We start from the raw sequence: 16,793 nt of genomic DNA on the forward strand, positions 1-16,793 counted from the left end.
CTACCTAGGCTTGTCAGCATTTCTTACATTCTCTGATTTGGCTGGAAAATTATAAATTCAGACTTCTGTGGATTGTTTTTCTGCTCCGGCTTCTCGCCTCACTCCAGATAATCAAGTTGCTTGCATGACATGAGCCATATTCTTCCTGTGGGGAGAAAGTGAATAAGAGACTTGAATCAGCTTGGTGTAAAATAATTCATATCACATTGTTACACAGCTGTCTTGTTGAGCTGGAAGATTACTTATGATTAGAATTAATAACATTGCAAAGTTTGTTATATTTTATTTTAACCACATATTAAATTGAGAGCAATATAAACTCCCAGTTGTGTTTCCTGGTTTTCAGTCAGTGTCAGAATCGTATGATCTTAGTGATTGCGCCGTAGTGATGTTAGGATGAATGGAAACAAAGACAGTTGAAAGGAGAATTGGGGGTGAGGTAATTTATTGCAGAAAAATTGCTGGCCACATATTCAGGGAGCTGTAGGTTTTGCTCCATCATGACAGCCTTGACCCATACAATTAATTGTAAAATGCCTGCCTTCCAACTTTGGGCCCAGTTATCAGAGTGTACATAGTGAGAAGCTGAAGGCTGATGCCCACACATAACGTATACTGAGAACTCTACAACCACTTAGCTTTGACCGTATGAAGTTCATTAAGGGGAATTTTAAAATACGCTTCGACACTGATGGATGCTGAACAGCAGGGCTGGTGTTTCAGCACCCCAGCTTTCAAAATGGCCGAGAGATTCTGCTATCAGTTTGGAATTCCAGATCATGCCTTCAACCATTGTTAGAGTATGTTTGACTTGGTTAAAGTTAAACATAAAGGAGAATATAGTTAGGTCAAGTATTTATAAAGCCCATTCCAGAGTATCCCTTCAGATCTCCTTAATCATTTTTGCTTCATAAGGAAGTTGTTACGCTCTAATCTGAGGAGCTTTAAGGAGCTGCATCAGTCACATTTTTGGCCAGAGAGTAGGAACAGGTTCATGGTGCTATCATAGTCTCAATTTTGCATAGCTAAGCTGAAAGAGGTTCATCAGGCTCAATCTCATTCATAGGCTGACTGTATCACCCCCAGCCTGCGCTGACCATCTTGTTCCCTTACCTTATGTGAGGAAAAAATTGCAGAACATTTAATTGATTCAGGTGTCCTCTGTCAAGAAACCCTCTCCAAGAGGCCCCCTATTCACTCTTCATTATCCAGGAATGATTTACTCTTCCAGTATGATGACCTTGTTTGGTAGTTTTCCATCTAAAGTCTTATTCAAGGGCTATATAGAATCAGTCATCACTATCTTCTCCAGAATCTTGTTCCACACCCACTGGGAAAAAGTAAAGCTTCTAAACATTCAACTTTATCTCTGCTTCCCCTTTTTGTGCAGGTGGCCCCCTAGTTCTACTTGAACGCATTTCCATACCTTTAATTATCATGAATACTTTGATCAGTGTTATGGCAGGCAGACGGTAAGTGCCAAGCTGCCCAAATCCCAGAAGAAAACTTGAAGCAGCTGCCACAACTAATTGCAATTTGTACTTAGTTCAAGATACGGGCTTTGAATTCAGTAAAAGAAGGTCACCTGGTCTTATAGGTTTCTTACAAAACTTAATTAAACCTTTATTAATAGAAGAAATGATTTTAAGCACATACATAAGAACTAGGAGCAGGAGTAGGCAATTCTGCCCCTCCAGCCTGCCCCGCCATTCAATATGATCATGGCTGATCTCATTTTGGCCTCAACTCCAATTTCCTGCCCTCTCCCCGTAACCTTTCAACCCATTACTAATTAAAAACCTGTCTATCTCCTCAAATTTATTCAGCGTCCCAGCATCCACTGCACTCTGAGGTAGTGAATTCCACAGATTGACGACCCTTTGAGAAAAGTATTTCCTCCTCATCTCTGACTTAAATCTATCACCCCATAGCCTAAAACTATGGCCTCTCGTTCTAGAATGCCCCACAAGGGGAAACATCCGCTCCACTTCTACTTTGTCTATCCCTTTTAGCATCTTATATACTTCAATTAGGTCTCCTCTCATCCTTCTAAACTCTAGTGAGTATAGGCCTAAACTGCTCAATCTCCCCTCATAAGCCAAGACCCGCATCTCTGGAATCAATCTAGTGAACCTCCTCTGAACCGCCTCCAATGCAACTACATCCTTCCTCAAGTAAGGGGACCAAAACTGTGCACAGTACTCTAGGTGCGGCCTCACCAATGCCTTGTACAATTGCAACAACATTTCCCTATTTTTATACTCTATTCCTTGGGCAATAAATGTCAAAATTCCATTTGCCTTCCTTATTGCCTGCTGTACCTGCATACTAGCTTTCAGCGATTCATGCACGAGGACACCCAGATCCCTCTGCACTGAAGTATTCTGAAGTTTCTCTCCAGTTAAATAATAAGTTGCCTTTTTATTCTTCCGACCAAAATGGATAACTTCACACTTATCTACGTTAAACTCCATAGATATACAAGTTATTACTATGATAACTTCTAAATCCCATAATTAATCTAAAGCCCAGTTACACCTCCGTTAAGGCAACAGTGACACATAGATTTTAAAAGACGCAGGCAAAGTAACACACAATACCCTGAACAGTCAAATTCAAAGTGAGTTTTTCTCAGCCTCAGTTCCTTGTAGACAGCAGCTTGAGGCTTAGATTCTGGAGGCTTTTCACACTTCTGTTCGATCTTAGAATGCCTGCTCTTACACACAGCCTTCTCTCCTTTATACATATTTTCCCCTTTGAATGCAAACTCCCATTGTTTCACTATGTCTTTGGACTTGTACCTCTAATAATAAGCATCAAAGTACAAATTTCACCAGTAATCTTTGGGAAAAATAAACACACTGTTTCTTAACTTCTCCTGCTAGGTGTAACATTTCACTGCCTAAATGCAAATGTTCCCTTTACACCTTACATTCTAAAACTTCCCCCATGTTTACCAACTTAACATTTTAAACCTAGATTATCTTCTGATACATCAAAGCCTTCAGACCAGCTGCCTTTACTTTAATTAAGTCACGTGCGCATGGACGCGCACACACACACACAAACACAAACACACCCTCATAGACACAGACCTCACTATTACTGTACTCTACAATAACATTATGAAAATTATTATATCTGACATCAGATACGCTAATTCTGTCTCTGCCGTGTCTACAAGCCCAAGGCATCAAATCAACATTTTTCACCTTGGGTCAGGAGCTACCCATGTTTTCCGTCCTCTAGCATGTCTCAATTTCCCAAGCTCAGAGCAGAGATGATATTGCTGAGTTAACGTGTGATAGTGGAGATCCTTCCAGACCCTGGAAAACTGCCCCCTATTAGAGCAACCTTTCAGAACCTTGCAGCTGCATGTGTTTGAACCAGTGTAATCAGTAATATAGCACTGTTCTATCCTTGTAGAATACACAAGAGTTATTCACAGTTTCGCAAATGTGCCTACAACGGTGCGTTGACTGATAAGTGATGATCACAATAATTCTTATTTATGAACATGTCATATATATTTATTTCGAAATTTTTAAAAATGCGTTAAAAACGGATAGTAGCATTGACTTTATACCATAGTTATAACATCTGTTCCTGTGTATGCAATCTTAACATTAAACATAATGCCTGTGTGCAGGATGAGAATCAGTAGTGCTTCAATCATAATTGAACAAGATGTACTTACTGCTGTCATTGGTTATTTAGCTCATGACTCCTGTCAGTTCACATTAAAGATATCACGGTCTGTGTGTGTTTCTTGATTAGCAGTGTTAGAAAGGTCAGCGTGTTTCTGGAGGAAGAATTGTTTAGGATGCTGCAGACATTGACTGTTTTAAATTTTGTTTCCAGAGGAAAGTTACGAGATACCATTTTGGACTGGGAAGATTCTTTACCTGAGCGGGACCTCAGTTTGGCAGATGAAGCCTGTAGGTATGTCTGAAACTGATTAATAGTGGCAGAAATTGGCAAAACATAATTTTGTAACTTTATAACTTCCATTTTCTTTTGTTTACTAATTTTAAAGAGAATGGTCCTAATTTTTAGTAGGGCAATTATTTTGATGACTCCTGATTGGTTAAACATGGGTACTATGCCTCACAAATGTACTTGCAAATTTCCTCGTCTCATTACTGAACTCTAGACAACATTTGAGACATCAGTTTGAGCTTCGAGGTGTTAGATTATTAAGATTAGGAATATGTGTTGTTCACAAGGTTTGCACCCAGTACACATTTTGTTCTTTGATACTACAGCTTACTATATCACTAGGTTCTTGTTGCTGGCCGTTTTGAAACAATTTTATATTTTTATTGCAGGCACTTATTGCCCAATGCTAGTTGCCCTGCGATACTGGTAATGAAGCAAACTGATGTGATAGGCTATTTCAGCAGAGTCAACCACTTGTGCCATGCAGGTTCAGCTATTGATCAATTTTCCTCTTTCTCTTTGGTCACATGTTTAAGTCTCTGTTTTCTTTCTACTTAGTCATTTTATACTTTCATCATACACTGGTTACATGGCACAAATCCTTTCTCTCTTGGTACATCACCAGTTTCACCAATTACATTTTCAAGATAGTTGTTATTACCTTTCCTCATCCACCTGCCGTAGATCCTGAAACAAAATTTTGCCCCATAAGCACCAAGGAATATTTCAGTTCTGGAAAAAAAAAATCGTCTTTTTCCATCTTGGTGTAATGAATGAAGCAGGGCCTCATTCATTACACCAAGCCTTGGGAGCAATCCTGATCTCAGGCAAAATGCACTGGCTGCCTTTCCTCTTTCAGACTATGAAAATACGAATTAAGAGCAGCAGTAGGCCACTCAGTCCCTCAAGCCTGCTCCGCTATTCAATAAGATCGTGGCTGATCTGAAAGTAATCTCAACCCTACATTCCTGCCTACCCCAAGAATCTTATCCAGCTCTACCTTAAAAATATTCAAAGATCCTACATCCACCGACTTTTGAGGAAGAGAGCTCCAAAGACACTCAACCCTCTGAGAGAGAGAATTTCTCCTCATCTCTGTATTAAATGAGCAACCCCTTATTTTTAAACAGTGAACTCTTGTTCTAGATTCTTCCACAAGAGGAAGAATCCTCTCCTCATCCACTGTGTCGAGACCCCTTGGGATCTTAAAGGTTTCAATTAAGTCGCCTCTTACTCTTCTAATTTCCAGTGGATACAAGCCTAACCTGTCCTGGTATTAGTCTAGTAAACCTTCTGTGAACTGCTTCTAACACATTTACATCTTTCTTTAAATAAGGAGACAAGTACTGTACACAGTAATCCAGATGCAGTCTCACCACTACCCTGTACAAATGAAGCATAACCTTCCTACTTTTGTAATCAATTCCCCTCAAAATAAATGATAAATTCTATTAACTTTCCTAATTACTTGTACCTGCATACTAACCTTTTGTGATTCATGCACTAGTATACTCAGATCCCTCTGAATCTCAGAGCTCCTCAACCTCTCACCATTTAAATAATAAGCTTTTTTATTCTTCCTGCCAAAATGAACAATTCCACACTTGCCCACATGATCTGTCAAATGGAGTATAATGTGGAAAAATGTGAAATTGTTCCTTTTGGCAGGAAAACAAAAAAAGAAACTCTTTTAGACAGCACCTTTCAAACCCACAACCACTCTGTCTTTTTCTCCACAGATGCTGTCAGACCTGCTGAGTTTTTCCAGCATTTTTTGTTTTTGTTTCAGATTTCCAGCTTCCGCAGTATTTTGCTTTTAGCCAATCTGTAATACCCATGAGCAATGGAACTACTGGTATACAAAGTGCTAGCAACCTGAACTTTCCAGTTGCCTTTCTGCAGCCCCAAGTTCAACACTTCACTGTTCTCCTCTGGTCTTAGCCCAGACCTGGCTGCTTCCTGCTCCCGACACCCTACCCTTCACTTACAGACAGAAAGTCTTGCATTTAACTAGTGCTCCATGATTAAAACCAGAATGATCCCAAGTTGTTTCACAGTCAGTGAATTACTTTTTAAGTGTATCATAGGCAAATGCAGCACTTGTTTTGTGCACAGCACAATCCCACAAACAGCATTTAGACAACTAGCTAATGTTTTTGCTTTCCATATGAACAGCTTCCTGTATTCTTTCTACCCTCTGTTCTGGGTTTCTTGTTAGTGTGCCACTCCCCACTCCAGCCTTGAACTTCCCCGATCAATCCTCTCTCCCCCCACATCCTTGTTTAGCCCATGTGTTCACTACATGTTGCTCTCCACTCCTTTATTGCTTTAAGAAAGAAACTCGCAAACATAATCACAGTTTATGCTGCCACAGGATAAGCACATCTAATTAGAATTATCTGCATAAATTGAGAAATTTCATAGGTATATTTTAAAGCAATCGTGAAAGAATGCAGAGGAGAGTTAGATTAAGTACCAGTTAAATAAAAAGTTGGTTACGAGTGAAATTAAGAAACCAAAAAGAAATAATTAGAAGGTGGTGAATTATTTTTAATATGTTCAATATTTTTTGAATTGTGCTATTTCAGTCTGAGCAATGCCATGTGTTATCAACTAGAAATTGTGATGTTAATTCCAAATTTCTAGGTCCTCAGCTGAAAAACCAGATCTCTGCAGACTTTTACTCTGTTTCCTTCCCTCCCTGCTCCCTGCCTCCCTGCTACAGGAAGTCCGACCTCGCCATTACGTTGGGGAGTTCTCTTCAGATCAAACCAAGCAGCAATCTGCCATTCAATACAAAAAAGAGGGGAGGAAAGCTGGTTATAGTTAACCTTCAGGCCACAAAGCTGGTAGGTACAAATAATCCAAGGAATGAGAGTTCAAATCTCATCATGGCAGGTTTGGAATATGAATTTAGTTTTTAAAAGAAACCTGGAAATAAAAAGCTATCTGTTGTAAAGCCCAACTGGTTCTTTAATGTTCACATAAAGTTGGGGTTGGAAACCTGCATTCTTGCCCACATCAAGGTGCCTTACTCTTAACTGCTGACTGAAGTAGAGTAGTGCACGTCTCAGTTGTGTTCAGGGCAAATAAAGATGTCCAGTAAACATTTCTCACCCAAACCCTGAGAATAATTTTTTTTAAACTGTATTGCTTTTATATGCATGCAACTAACAGGGAAATTGGGTAAACAAACTAACACTCTAACAAATTGATGGAGTAGATGCATATTTTGTAATGTTGTAATGCAGTTGAAAAAGTTCTAGCGAGGTGCTTCAGTGCAGCTTGTGGATGGTGCATAAGGCAGCCGTGGTGGAGGGGGTGAATGTTGACGGTGCTGAATGGGCTGCCATTGGATGGTGTCAAGCTTCTTGAGTGTCGTTGGAGCTGCACTCATCCAGGCACGTGGAGACTGTTCCTTTGCATTCCTAACTTGTGCCTTTTTGAGCATAGAAAGGCTTCGCAAGTTAGGAGATGGTTTATTTGCCACCAAGTGCCTAGCCTATGGCCTGCAATTGTAGGCACAGTATTTTTATTTGGCTGACCCAGGTAAGTTTTTGGTTAATGGTAACCTCCCCCAGAATGTTGATAGTGGCAGATTCAGCAATGATAATGCCTTTGAATGTCAAGGAGGGAATGGTTAGATTCTTTCTTGTTGGAGTTGACCATTGCCTGGGACTTGTGTGACACAAATGCTACTTACGACTTATCAGTCCTGCTGCATGTGGGCACAGACTATTTCAGCATCTGAGGAGTTGCGAATGGCACTGAACGCTGATCTTGTGTTGAAGAGAAGGTCAGTGATGAACAGGCTGAAGATGGTTGGGCCTAGGAGACAGAACGAGAATTCAGTTGTTTATTTAAAGAGTTTTTTAAGTGGATGGTGGTATTACATTGAACAGCAGATTCCCTCTCTGTCACCTCTCTCCATTCTGGCCCTTACCCTCTAAAAAGTAATTATGTCTCCCAAATCAGAGTTCAAACATAACTACAAAAAATCTATCTGTAAATAGATTATGACAATATTCAGCATCTGTAGTGTCCGTCAGAAGCTGTCAGCTCTGGGCATGATAACCTTGTTTGTTTGGCCTTCACTTTCTGTCACCGTGTGAATTTTCTAACCAAGCTCTCGAGAAAACCAGGAATTCGTTACCACTAGCAACTGCATAGGCTGGGATGGTTCTACAAAGATCTGGGCAACTTTTCCTCTACTGCATTTTGTAAAACCATTCAAAGATGTCCTGGCCACTATTTATCCCTCAGCCAGCATCGCTTATAGAGATGGAGTATGGGTAACATACTGTTACTGGACTAGTAATCCAGAGGCCTGGATTAATGAACCAGAGACATGAGTTCAAATTCCACCACAGAATCTGGAAAATTTAAATTCAATTAAATAAAATTTGGAATAAAAAGCTAGTATTAGTAATGGTGACCATGATTATACAGGATTGTCATAAAAACTGATCTGGTTCACTAATATCCTTTAGGGAAAGAAATCTGTCATCCTCTCCAGGTCTGGCCTGTGTTTGACTGCAGACTCTCAGCAATTTGAGTGAGCCTTAACTGCCCACTGCAATGGCTTAGCAAGACAGTCAGTTGTATGCAAGAAGGTGACTTACTACCACCTCAAGAACAATTAGGAATTTTCAATAAATACTGGCTTTACCACTGACACTTGCATCCTGTGAATGAATTTTTAAAAATTACCTAATCATTATCTCATTGCTGTTTGTGCAACCTTGCAGTGTGTAAATTGGCTGCCATGTTTCCTACATTAACAGCAGTGACTACACTTCAAAGTCCTTTATTAGCTATAAAGCATATTGTGATGTCCTGAAATCATGAAAGGTGCTATATACATGCAAGTCTGTCTTTTCTCGTACATATTTGTATTTTGAATTACGTGCTTTGGTATTCTTTAGAAAAGTCCTCCCTGATGCCAGTCAAATTAGTTCAGGTTAGTTGGATGTTGATTGCATTCACCTAACATCAACAAGTATCTATACCAATAAACTGAGGATTGGTATCCTGGTTACAGCAATAGACCTTCCTGTATTTAGTACCAACTGAGTATATAAATTGATGCAACACCTTTGTTATCTGATTCATTTGTCAAAACTGTAATTATGTCAATTCAGTAGTGTATAATTTAAACCAGGCATGACAGTTTTTATATAGACTTAAGCAGCAGAGATTGTCTCGGTCCCTAGAATTCATGTAATATCGAGAATCATTTGTACTTCCCATGTTTGGAATTTTTCATTCACATGTTAGATACTTTTTTTCTATAATTAACTAAAAGCATTATTTTGTTGTTCAGTTTCTTAAACTTGGTGTACTTGTCATAAATGTAAAGTTTACTGAAAGGGCAGTGGAAGCAAATTCAGTTGCAACCTTCTAAAGGGCATCCAGTGAATACTTGAAAAGGAAAATTGGGCACGGCTATGGGAGAAGAGCTGGGGAGTGGGATTAATTGGATAGTTAATCAAAGAACAGGCATAATAGACCAAATGGTTGTCTATAAGATTCTATGTTTTAATGCTGTACATGTATCTGAGTTGGAGAAGGGGGGGTGGGATGATTTTGAAATATGATTTAGCACGGTTTTGCTCTGTTCAGAACCACATAATCAGCTGAAAAATATTATTTCCTAGGCACTTGGTGACCCCCTTAAATTCCGGCACTCAGCTGTTCAGCCAGTGTGCCAAAGTGAGGTTGTGATAGCTCGATGTGTCCTTGATGCAATACCCTCTATTGCCTAGTATGTGAGAATTATTACAATATTTGATCTTGAGTGATACTCCATAAAAGCACTTTGGTTATCTCACATCACCAATCTGTGCCCTGTGTATGATACTTTAAATTGCTTTCCCCTTGTGTTCCCAGGACAGACATTCAGATCTGCGGATATTTGGTTACGTTGATGAAGTTGTGGCCAAACTAATGAAGCACCTTGGCATTGAAATCCCTAAATGGGAAGGACCACAGGTGGTGGAAACAGCAGAAGCAATTAAACCAGAAATGGGCATACTACTTCCTGTCAAAACAGACCTCGACAGTAAACCAAAAATCAAAGTCAGCAGGCAAAGTAGTGACACTGAGGAAGAAGGGACAAGTGCATCAGAATCACTGGTGCCAGCCTCTTCGAAAGCCAATGGCTCTTTTAAGCAAGATTGCCAAGAGGTGGATTGTAACACCTTTGAGAGTAAGCGCGTCAAACTGGAGTCTGTCATGGTGTGAAACAGCAACTCTTTCTACAATACTTTGGGACTTTTTTTCTACAAATATAAATGTTTAATTGTAACTTTATATTTAACTATTTTAAATTCTGTGCTAAATACAACAAACCTGGCTGTGGCTCTCCTTAAGTTTTTAGAGGAAGAATAAGTTGAACCCTAAGTAAAAGGGTCCTGTTTAATTGTAGCTCAAAAGAAAGCAGCACTGGAAATCTCCATTCTGAAGTGCATTAAAGGGAACAGTAGGAATATTTGAGCATTAACTAGTGTAGTTTATGTAGACTTAAAAAGCAGGCCTTGCCCCCTGGAATTCATGAAATGTCAAGGATCGTTGTACTTGGTGTCTTTGGAATTTTTCAGGCAAAAGTTTGATACTTTTTTCTATAAATAAGAAAAATAATCTGTTTTGCTGCTCAGTTTTTCAAGCTACGTGCAACTTACAGCTACGGTATAGTGCAGCACAGATATCACGATTGGAGTGTTGTGAATTGGAAATGTTAGCACCAGCAGGATTTTGCTCTTTCAGATGAGTCACATGAAAATTAAGCTCTACTGGGGGCTTGATGCCCCTTTTAATTTCCAATGTATAGCCTATTCAGCCAGTTGTCAAAGTAAGATTAAGGCAGCTTGGTCTTGTCCTCGATGAAATTTTTTTTTTTTGCTTATTATTTGAAGATTATTCCGGCATTTGAAACCTGGGCACAATGCTTTACATAATGAGATTCTCCCTCAGGCTTAAATTTAATGTCTCCACGGGGGCAGCTGTAACTTTTGTTGGTAAATTTATTTGCTAGCAGTTAATCTGTTCTGAGTGATGAATAGCGATACTGTTCTTCCATTTATGTAGCAGCTAATGATGTCAATGTCTCAAAGGATTTCAGACATTGAAGTGCGCTGATTATTATGCAGACAAAACATAACAAACAATGAATGTGAAACCAAATAAACATTGAATACTCCAACACTAAAGCATCGGGTGGTAAGCATACTTCAGCAATTACAGTACAAATGAGCAAACCTAATCCAATAGTCTTCTGTCAGTTAACTTGAATTATATTCAATTGATGCAAATACTGTTTTTGTACGTGATAGAGAAACCCTGAATTCCAAATGGTACTAGAACCCTTGGTGTCAACTTTCTGCCGATGGCTGCGCTATAGTCCCAAATCAGAGATTGTGTGTTCAAGTTCCACTCGAGAGAGACTTGAGCACGTAATCCAGCCTGATGCTCCATTGCAGTACTGGGGGAGGTTTATACTACCAGAGATTCCATCTTTCAGAAGAGTTGTCAAACAAAACCTCTCAAAAGATCCCATACAAGATCCTGTACATCGAAGAAGAGCATGAGAGATCCCTCTGGTCTCCTGGCCAATATTTACCCTTCATCCAACTTTATTAAAACTACAGATTATCTGGTCATTATCACATTGTTGGTTGTGGGAGCTTGCAATGCGCAACTCACTGCCATGTTTCCCACATTACAACAATGACTACACTTAAAGTACTTAAATTGGCTGTAAAGTGCTTTCAGAAATCCTGAAGTCATGAAAGGTGCTGTCAAATACAAGTCAATTTTTCTCTTGAGAACACACTGCAAAGCTGCAGCTTTTTAAAACTTTATTCTTTCATGGGATGTGGGTGTCGCTGGCTAGGCCAGCACTTATTGCCCATCCCTAATTGCCCTTGAGAAGGTGGCGGTGCGCCGCCGTCTTGAACCGCTGCAGTCCATGTGGTGTAGGTACAGCCACAGTGCTTTTAGGGAGGGAGTTCCAGGATTTTGACACTGACAGTGAAGGAACGACAATATAGTTCCAAGTCAGGATGGTGTGTGGATTGGAAGGAAACTTGCAAGTGCTGGTGTTCCCATGCATCTGTGGCCCTTGTCCTTCTAGGTGGTAGAGGTCATGGGTTTGGAAGATGCTGTCGGAGCCATGGTGAGTTGCTGCTGTGCATCTTGTAGATGGTACACACTGCTGTCACTGTGCATCAGTGGTGGAGGGAGCGAATATTTAAAGTGGTGGATGGGGTGGCAGTCAAGTTGATTCATTTGACTTGGATGGCGTGAACCTCTTGAGTGTTATTGGAACTGCACTCATCCAGGCAATTGGAGAGTATTCCATCACACCACACTCTGACTTGTGCCTTGTAAATAGTGGACAGGCTTTGGAGAGTCAGAAGGTGAGTTACCTGCTGCAAAATTTCCAAGCCTCTGACCAGCTCTTGTCACCACAGTATTTACATAGCTGGTCCAGTTCAGTTTCTGGTCAATGGTAACCCTCCCCAGGATTTTATTTTATTCACAGGATGTGGGCATCGCTGGCTAGGCCAGCATTTATTGCCCATCCCTAATTGCTCTTGTTCAGAGGGCAGTTAAGAGTCAACCTTATTGCTGTGGGCCTGGAGTCACATGTAGGACAGACCAAGTAAGGAAAGCAGCTTTCCTTACCTGAAAGGGATTAGTGAACCAGATGGATTTTTACAACAATTGACAATGGTTTCATGGTCATCATCAGGCTTTTAATTCCAGATTTTTATTGAATTCAAATTTCACTGTCTGCAATGGTTGGGTTTGAACCCAGGTCCCCAGAGCAATACCTCTAAAGTACTAGTCCAGTGACAATACCACTATGCCACCGCCTCCCCGGATGTTGATGGTAGGGAATTCAGTGATGGTAATGCCATTGACTGTCATGGGGAGACAGTTCGATTCTCTCTTGCTGGAGATGGTCATTGCCTGGCACTTGTGTGTATGTTGCTTGCCATTTATCAAGCTCAAGCTTGAATGTTGTCCAGCTCTTGCTGCATATGGACAAGGACTGCTTCAGTATCAGGAGTTTCAATTGGTACTGAATATTGTGCGATCGTCAGCGAACATCCTCACTTCTGACATTTGATGGAAGAAAAGTCATTGCCGAAGCAGCTGAAGATGGTTGGGCTTAGGACACTACGCTGAGGAACTCCTGCAGTGATGTCCTGGGACTGAGATGATTGACCTGCAACAAGCACAACCATCTTCCTTTGGGTTAGGTATGACTCCAACCAGTGGAAAGTTTTCCCCCAGATTCCCATTGATTTCAGTTTCACTAGGGCTCCCTGATGCCACACTTGTTCAAATGCTGCCTTGATGTCAAGGGCAGTCACTCTCACCTCACTGCTGGAGTTTAGCTCTTTTGTCCATATTTGGACCAAGGCTGTAATAAGGTCAGGAGCTGAGTGGGCCTGGCAGAACCCAGCTGAGCATCAGTGAGCAGGATATTGCTGTATAAGTGCCACTTCATAGCACTGTCAACAACACCTTCCATTACTTTTCTGATGATTGAGAGTGGATTGATGTGGCAGTAATTGGTGCTGTTGAATTTGCCATTTTTTTGTGGACGGGACTTGGCTGGGAAACTTTCTACACTGCCAGTTGATGCCAGTGTTGTTGTTGCTGCGCCGGAACAGCTTGGCTAAGGGTGCAGCTAGTTCTGGAACAAAGTCTTCAGTACTATTGCTGAAAAATTGTCAGAGCCCATAGCCTTTGCAATGTTCAGTGCCTTCAGCCATTTCTTGATATCACGTGGACTGAATCGAATTGGCTGTAGGCTGGTATCTGTGATGGTGGGGAGGCCAAGATGGATCATCCACTTGTCACTTCTGGCTAAAGATGGCTGTCAGTGCTTCAGCCTTTTGCACAGATGTGCTGGACTCCCCCATCACTGAGGATGGAGATTTTTGTGGAGCCTACTCCTCTAGTTAGTTGTTTAAACGCCCAACACCATTCGCGACTGTCTGTGGCAGGACTGCAGAGCTTAGATTTGACCTGTTGGTTGTGAGATTACTTGGCTCTGTCTGTTGGATGCTGCTTCTGCAGTTTGGCATGCAAGTAACCCTGTGTTGTAACTTCATCAGGTTGACACCTCATTTTTGAGGTATGGCTGGTGCTGCTCCTGGCATGCCCTCCTGCACTCTTCATTGAATCAGACTTGAATCCCCTGGCTTGTTGGTAATGGTATATGCCAGGCCATGAGGTTGCAGATTGTGGTTGAATGCAATTCTGTGGCTGCTGATGGCCCACAGTGCCTCATGAATGCCCAGCTTTGAGGAAATCTTTCCCATTTAGCACGGTGATAATGTCACACGGTGAAAACTTCATGGAGTCTGGAGTCAAAGTTGAGGTCTCCCACTGTGCCACCAGCTCTGGCAGATCTGTCATGCCGGTGGGACAGGGCCTGGGATGTTGATGGTGGTGCCTGGAACTTGCTTGTAACACAAAATTCAGAGGGTATGATTGTCAGGCTGTTGCTTTACTAGTCTGTGGGACAGCTCTCCCAATTTCGCCACAAGCCCCCAGATGTTACTAAGAAGGACTTTGCAGGGTTGACAGGGCTGGGTATGGTGTTGTCTTTTCTAGTGCCTTAGTTAATGCCGGGAAATGTCCCAACTTTGCGCACCTGACCCAGGAGTGAAAATCCAGGCCTTGGATCCCTGTTTTGATTTTGCAGCTATGTTGCCAGATTCGGTGAAACAAAATGGGTCTTAAAGATAAGGAAAATAAGCTTAATTTATATAATAATCTTATTAAAGATGTATGCAAATGCTACTGGTATACCTGGGGCTTAAAGAGTTAAATTGTGAGGGCAAAGACAAGGATTGCATTCCCATGAGTATTGGCAAGTAAGAGGTGATCTAATTGATGTGTTTATGATGATTAAAATATTTGACGGGGTTGATAGAAAGAAACTCTACTTTGTGGGACAGTCCAGAGCAAGGAATATAGTTAGGCTGTTAGGAGTGATATCAGAAGCACTTGTTCACACACATGGTAGTGAAAATCTGAAATTATTTTCCTCAAAAGATGTTAAGGCTAGGGTTCAGATGAAAATTTCAAAGCTGTGATATTTTTATTGGGGTAAGGGTATAAAGGACTTGGAACCAAGGCATATAACAAATTAGGAGACAAATCAGCCAGAATCTAATTGGAGCAGGCTCGAGGGGCAGAATGGCCTACTCTTGTGTTCTATAAATGTTTGTTATTTTCTTGAGAGAGGAGGCAAGTGTGAAACAGTGCCTTCCAAGACATTGTCAATCTGATGATGCTCATGGTGTCCTCCAACTGTGATTATATGTGACAAGCCCTTCTATCATTAGTCAGATCTTTTCTCCCATTTGTGATGGACTATGACCTCAGTGTACTTTTTATAAAATATATATACTCATTGCTATTTCTAAATTTTAAAACTGAAACTTGGCTGAACACAATCTTTAAAATAGCTGAACCTATGTCTGTCTGTGACCCCAGAACAAAAGAAGCCCCTTTGCAGTTTCAGAAAAACTCGGACCGCCTTATCTCTGAGGTGCCACTAACAATCACCTGGGAACTGCACAGCCCAACTTCAAAGAGAGCTAAGCAAATCTATTTGTATTTGATAACCCATCTTGCCAATGGGAGACAGGGTCTGCTAAGACAAAAGATCCCTCACGCATTCCTTTCAACTCATAATGGCTGGGACATTTAGCAGTCTTTGAGACCCAGCCAAATTCCAGATGATGGATATACATTCTTTGTTGAAGATCTGGTGGAGAGGTGGGGGTCATGTGATCTCGCCTCTGGCTTCTGGAACAAGTAATATTGCCTTGCTGAACTGCATAGCTCAGTCTGCTGCTTTAACATCTGACTGACAGGCCATACGGAAGGAGCTCTGCCCAAGTTGGACACCTGACCCCATCTACCCTGCTTCTGCTGCAAGTGCTGTACCATCGCCTACAAAACTAATTCATCACTGCATGCCTGTCTAATCATGTGAAGTCAACACCAGCGGAAAAGTGAATTTTACAATATTGATTTTCAGCCCGCTGACCTTCGTGAAGGAATACCAATTCTGGACTCAAACTCACAGAAACCAATATTTATTTTCTCTGTGATATCTACTGTAAAACCTTTTCTCTACCCCTCTCTTTACTGTCTGAGCCTGGAGGTGATGTTGAGAACCCTCCTCCCCACGTTTTGAGTGTATGCAAGCAAATTAACCCTTTGAGTTCATCCTATCTCAAGTTTGCTGTGGGTTATTAATAGAAACTTGGATCGCACAAAAACTGAGGGGTTGGGGAAATATGCCACTGCTTATAAAGAGGAAAACAACTCAAAACACCTTTCTGTTTATGGGCAGGTGGTGAGAGGAGAAATTAGTGCTGTTTAAATTAACCCTGCCTCCTGTCCAAAATACATTACTGTGAAGAACTCTGGCCACACTTGGAGAAAGCACTGAACATCACCACACCAGCAGCCTCCTCTTATGGTTCTGATGAAGGGTCATACGGACTCGAAATGTTAACTATATTCCTCTCCGCAGATGCTGCCAGACCTGCTGAGTTTTTCCAGCTATTTCTATTTTTGTTTCAGATTTCCAACATCCGCAGTATTTTGCTTTTATCTTTCCTGTTATGATTTATCCTTGTGAGTTGACCTAGATGGGATTATTCTTCAAAACATTTGCTTCTCCCTTCCCAATTTATCCCCAGCGCCTTCTCTCCTGTAGTCATTGACTCCTTGCTGGAGTATGGTTCGGAACATTAGAATCAGTGTAGGCTATTCAGGCCCTGGAGCTTGTTTCTTTAGCACTTCAATCCCTCTGC

At 41.1% G+C, this 16,793-nt stretch overlaps 1 protein-coding gene across 4 annotated transcripts in view; it reads left to right on the plus strand.

Moving 5' to 3' along the window:
• Positions 1–11,147, plus strand: part of sirt6 (sirtuin 6) — a 58,179-nt gene extending 47,032 nt beyond the window's left edge. For 3 of the 4 annotated variants that reach the window (XM_078555632.1, XM_078555634.1, XM_078555635.1), the window contains 3 exons: positions 3,862–3,942; positions 6,665–6,788; positions 9,829–11,147. In XM_078555632.1, the coding sequence (XP_078411758.1) occupies positions 3,862–3,942; positions 6,665–6,788; positions 9,829–10,182 (559 nt within the window). In that variant the 3' untranslated portion in view covers positions 10,183–11,147. The remainder of the gene's footprint in view (positions 1–3,861; positions 3,943–6,664; positions 6,789–9,828) is intronic. The other variant, XM_078555633.1, reaches the window with a different exon arrangement.
• The last annotated feature ends 5,646 nt before the right edge of the window (positions 11,148–16,793 follow it).

Source organism: Cetorhinus maximus, chromosome 13 (genome assembly GCF_964194155.1).
Source record: "Cetorhinus maximus chromosome 13, sCetMax3.hap1.1, whole genome shotgun sequence".
Lineage (NCBI taxonomy): Eukaryota > Metazoa > Chordata > Chondrichthyes > Lamniformes > Cetorhinidae > Cetorhinus > Cetorhinus maximus.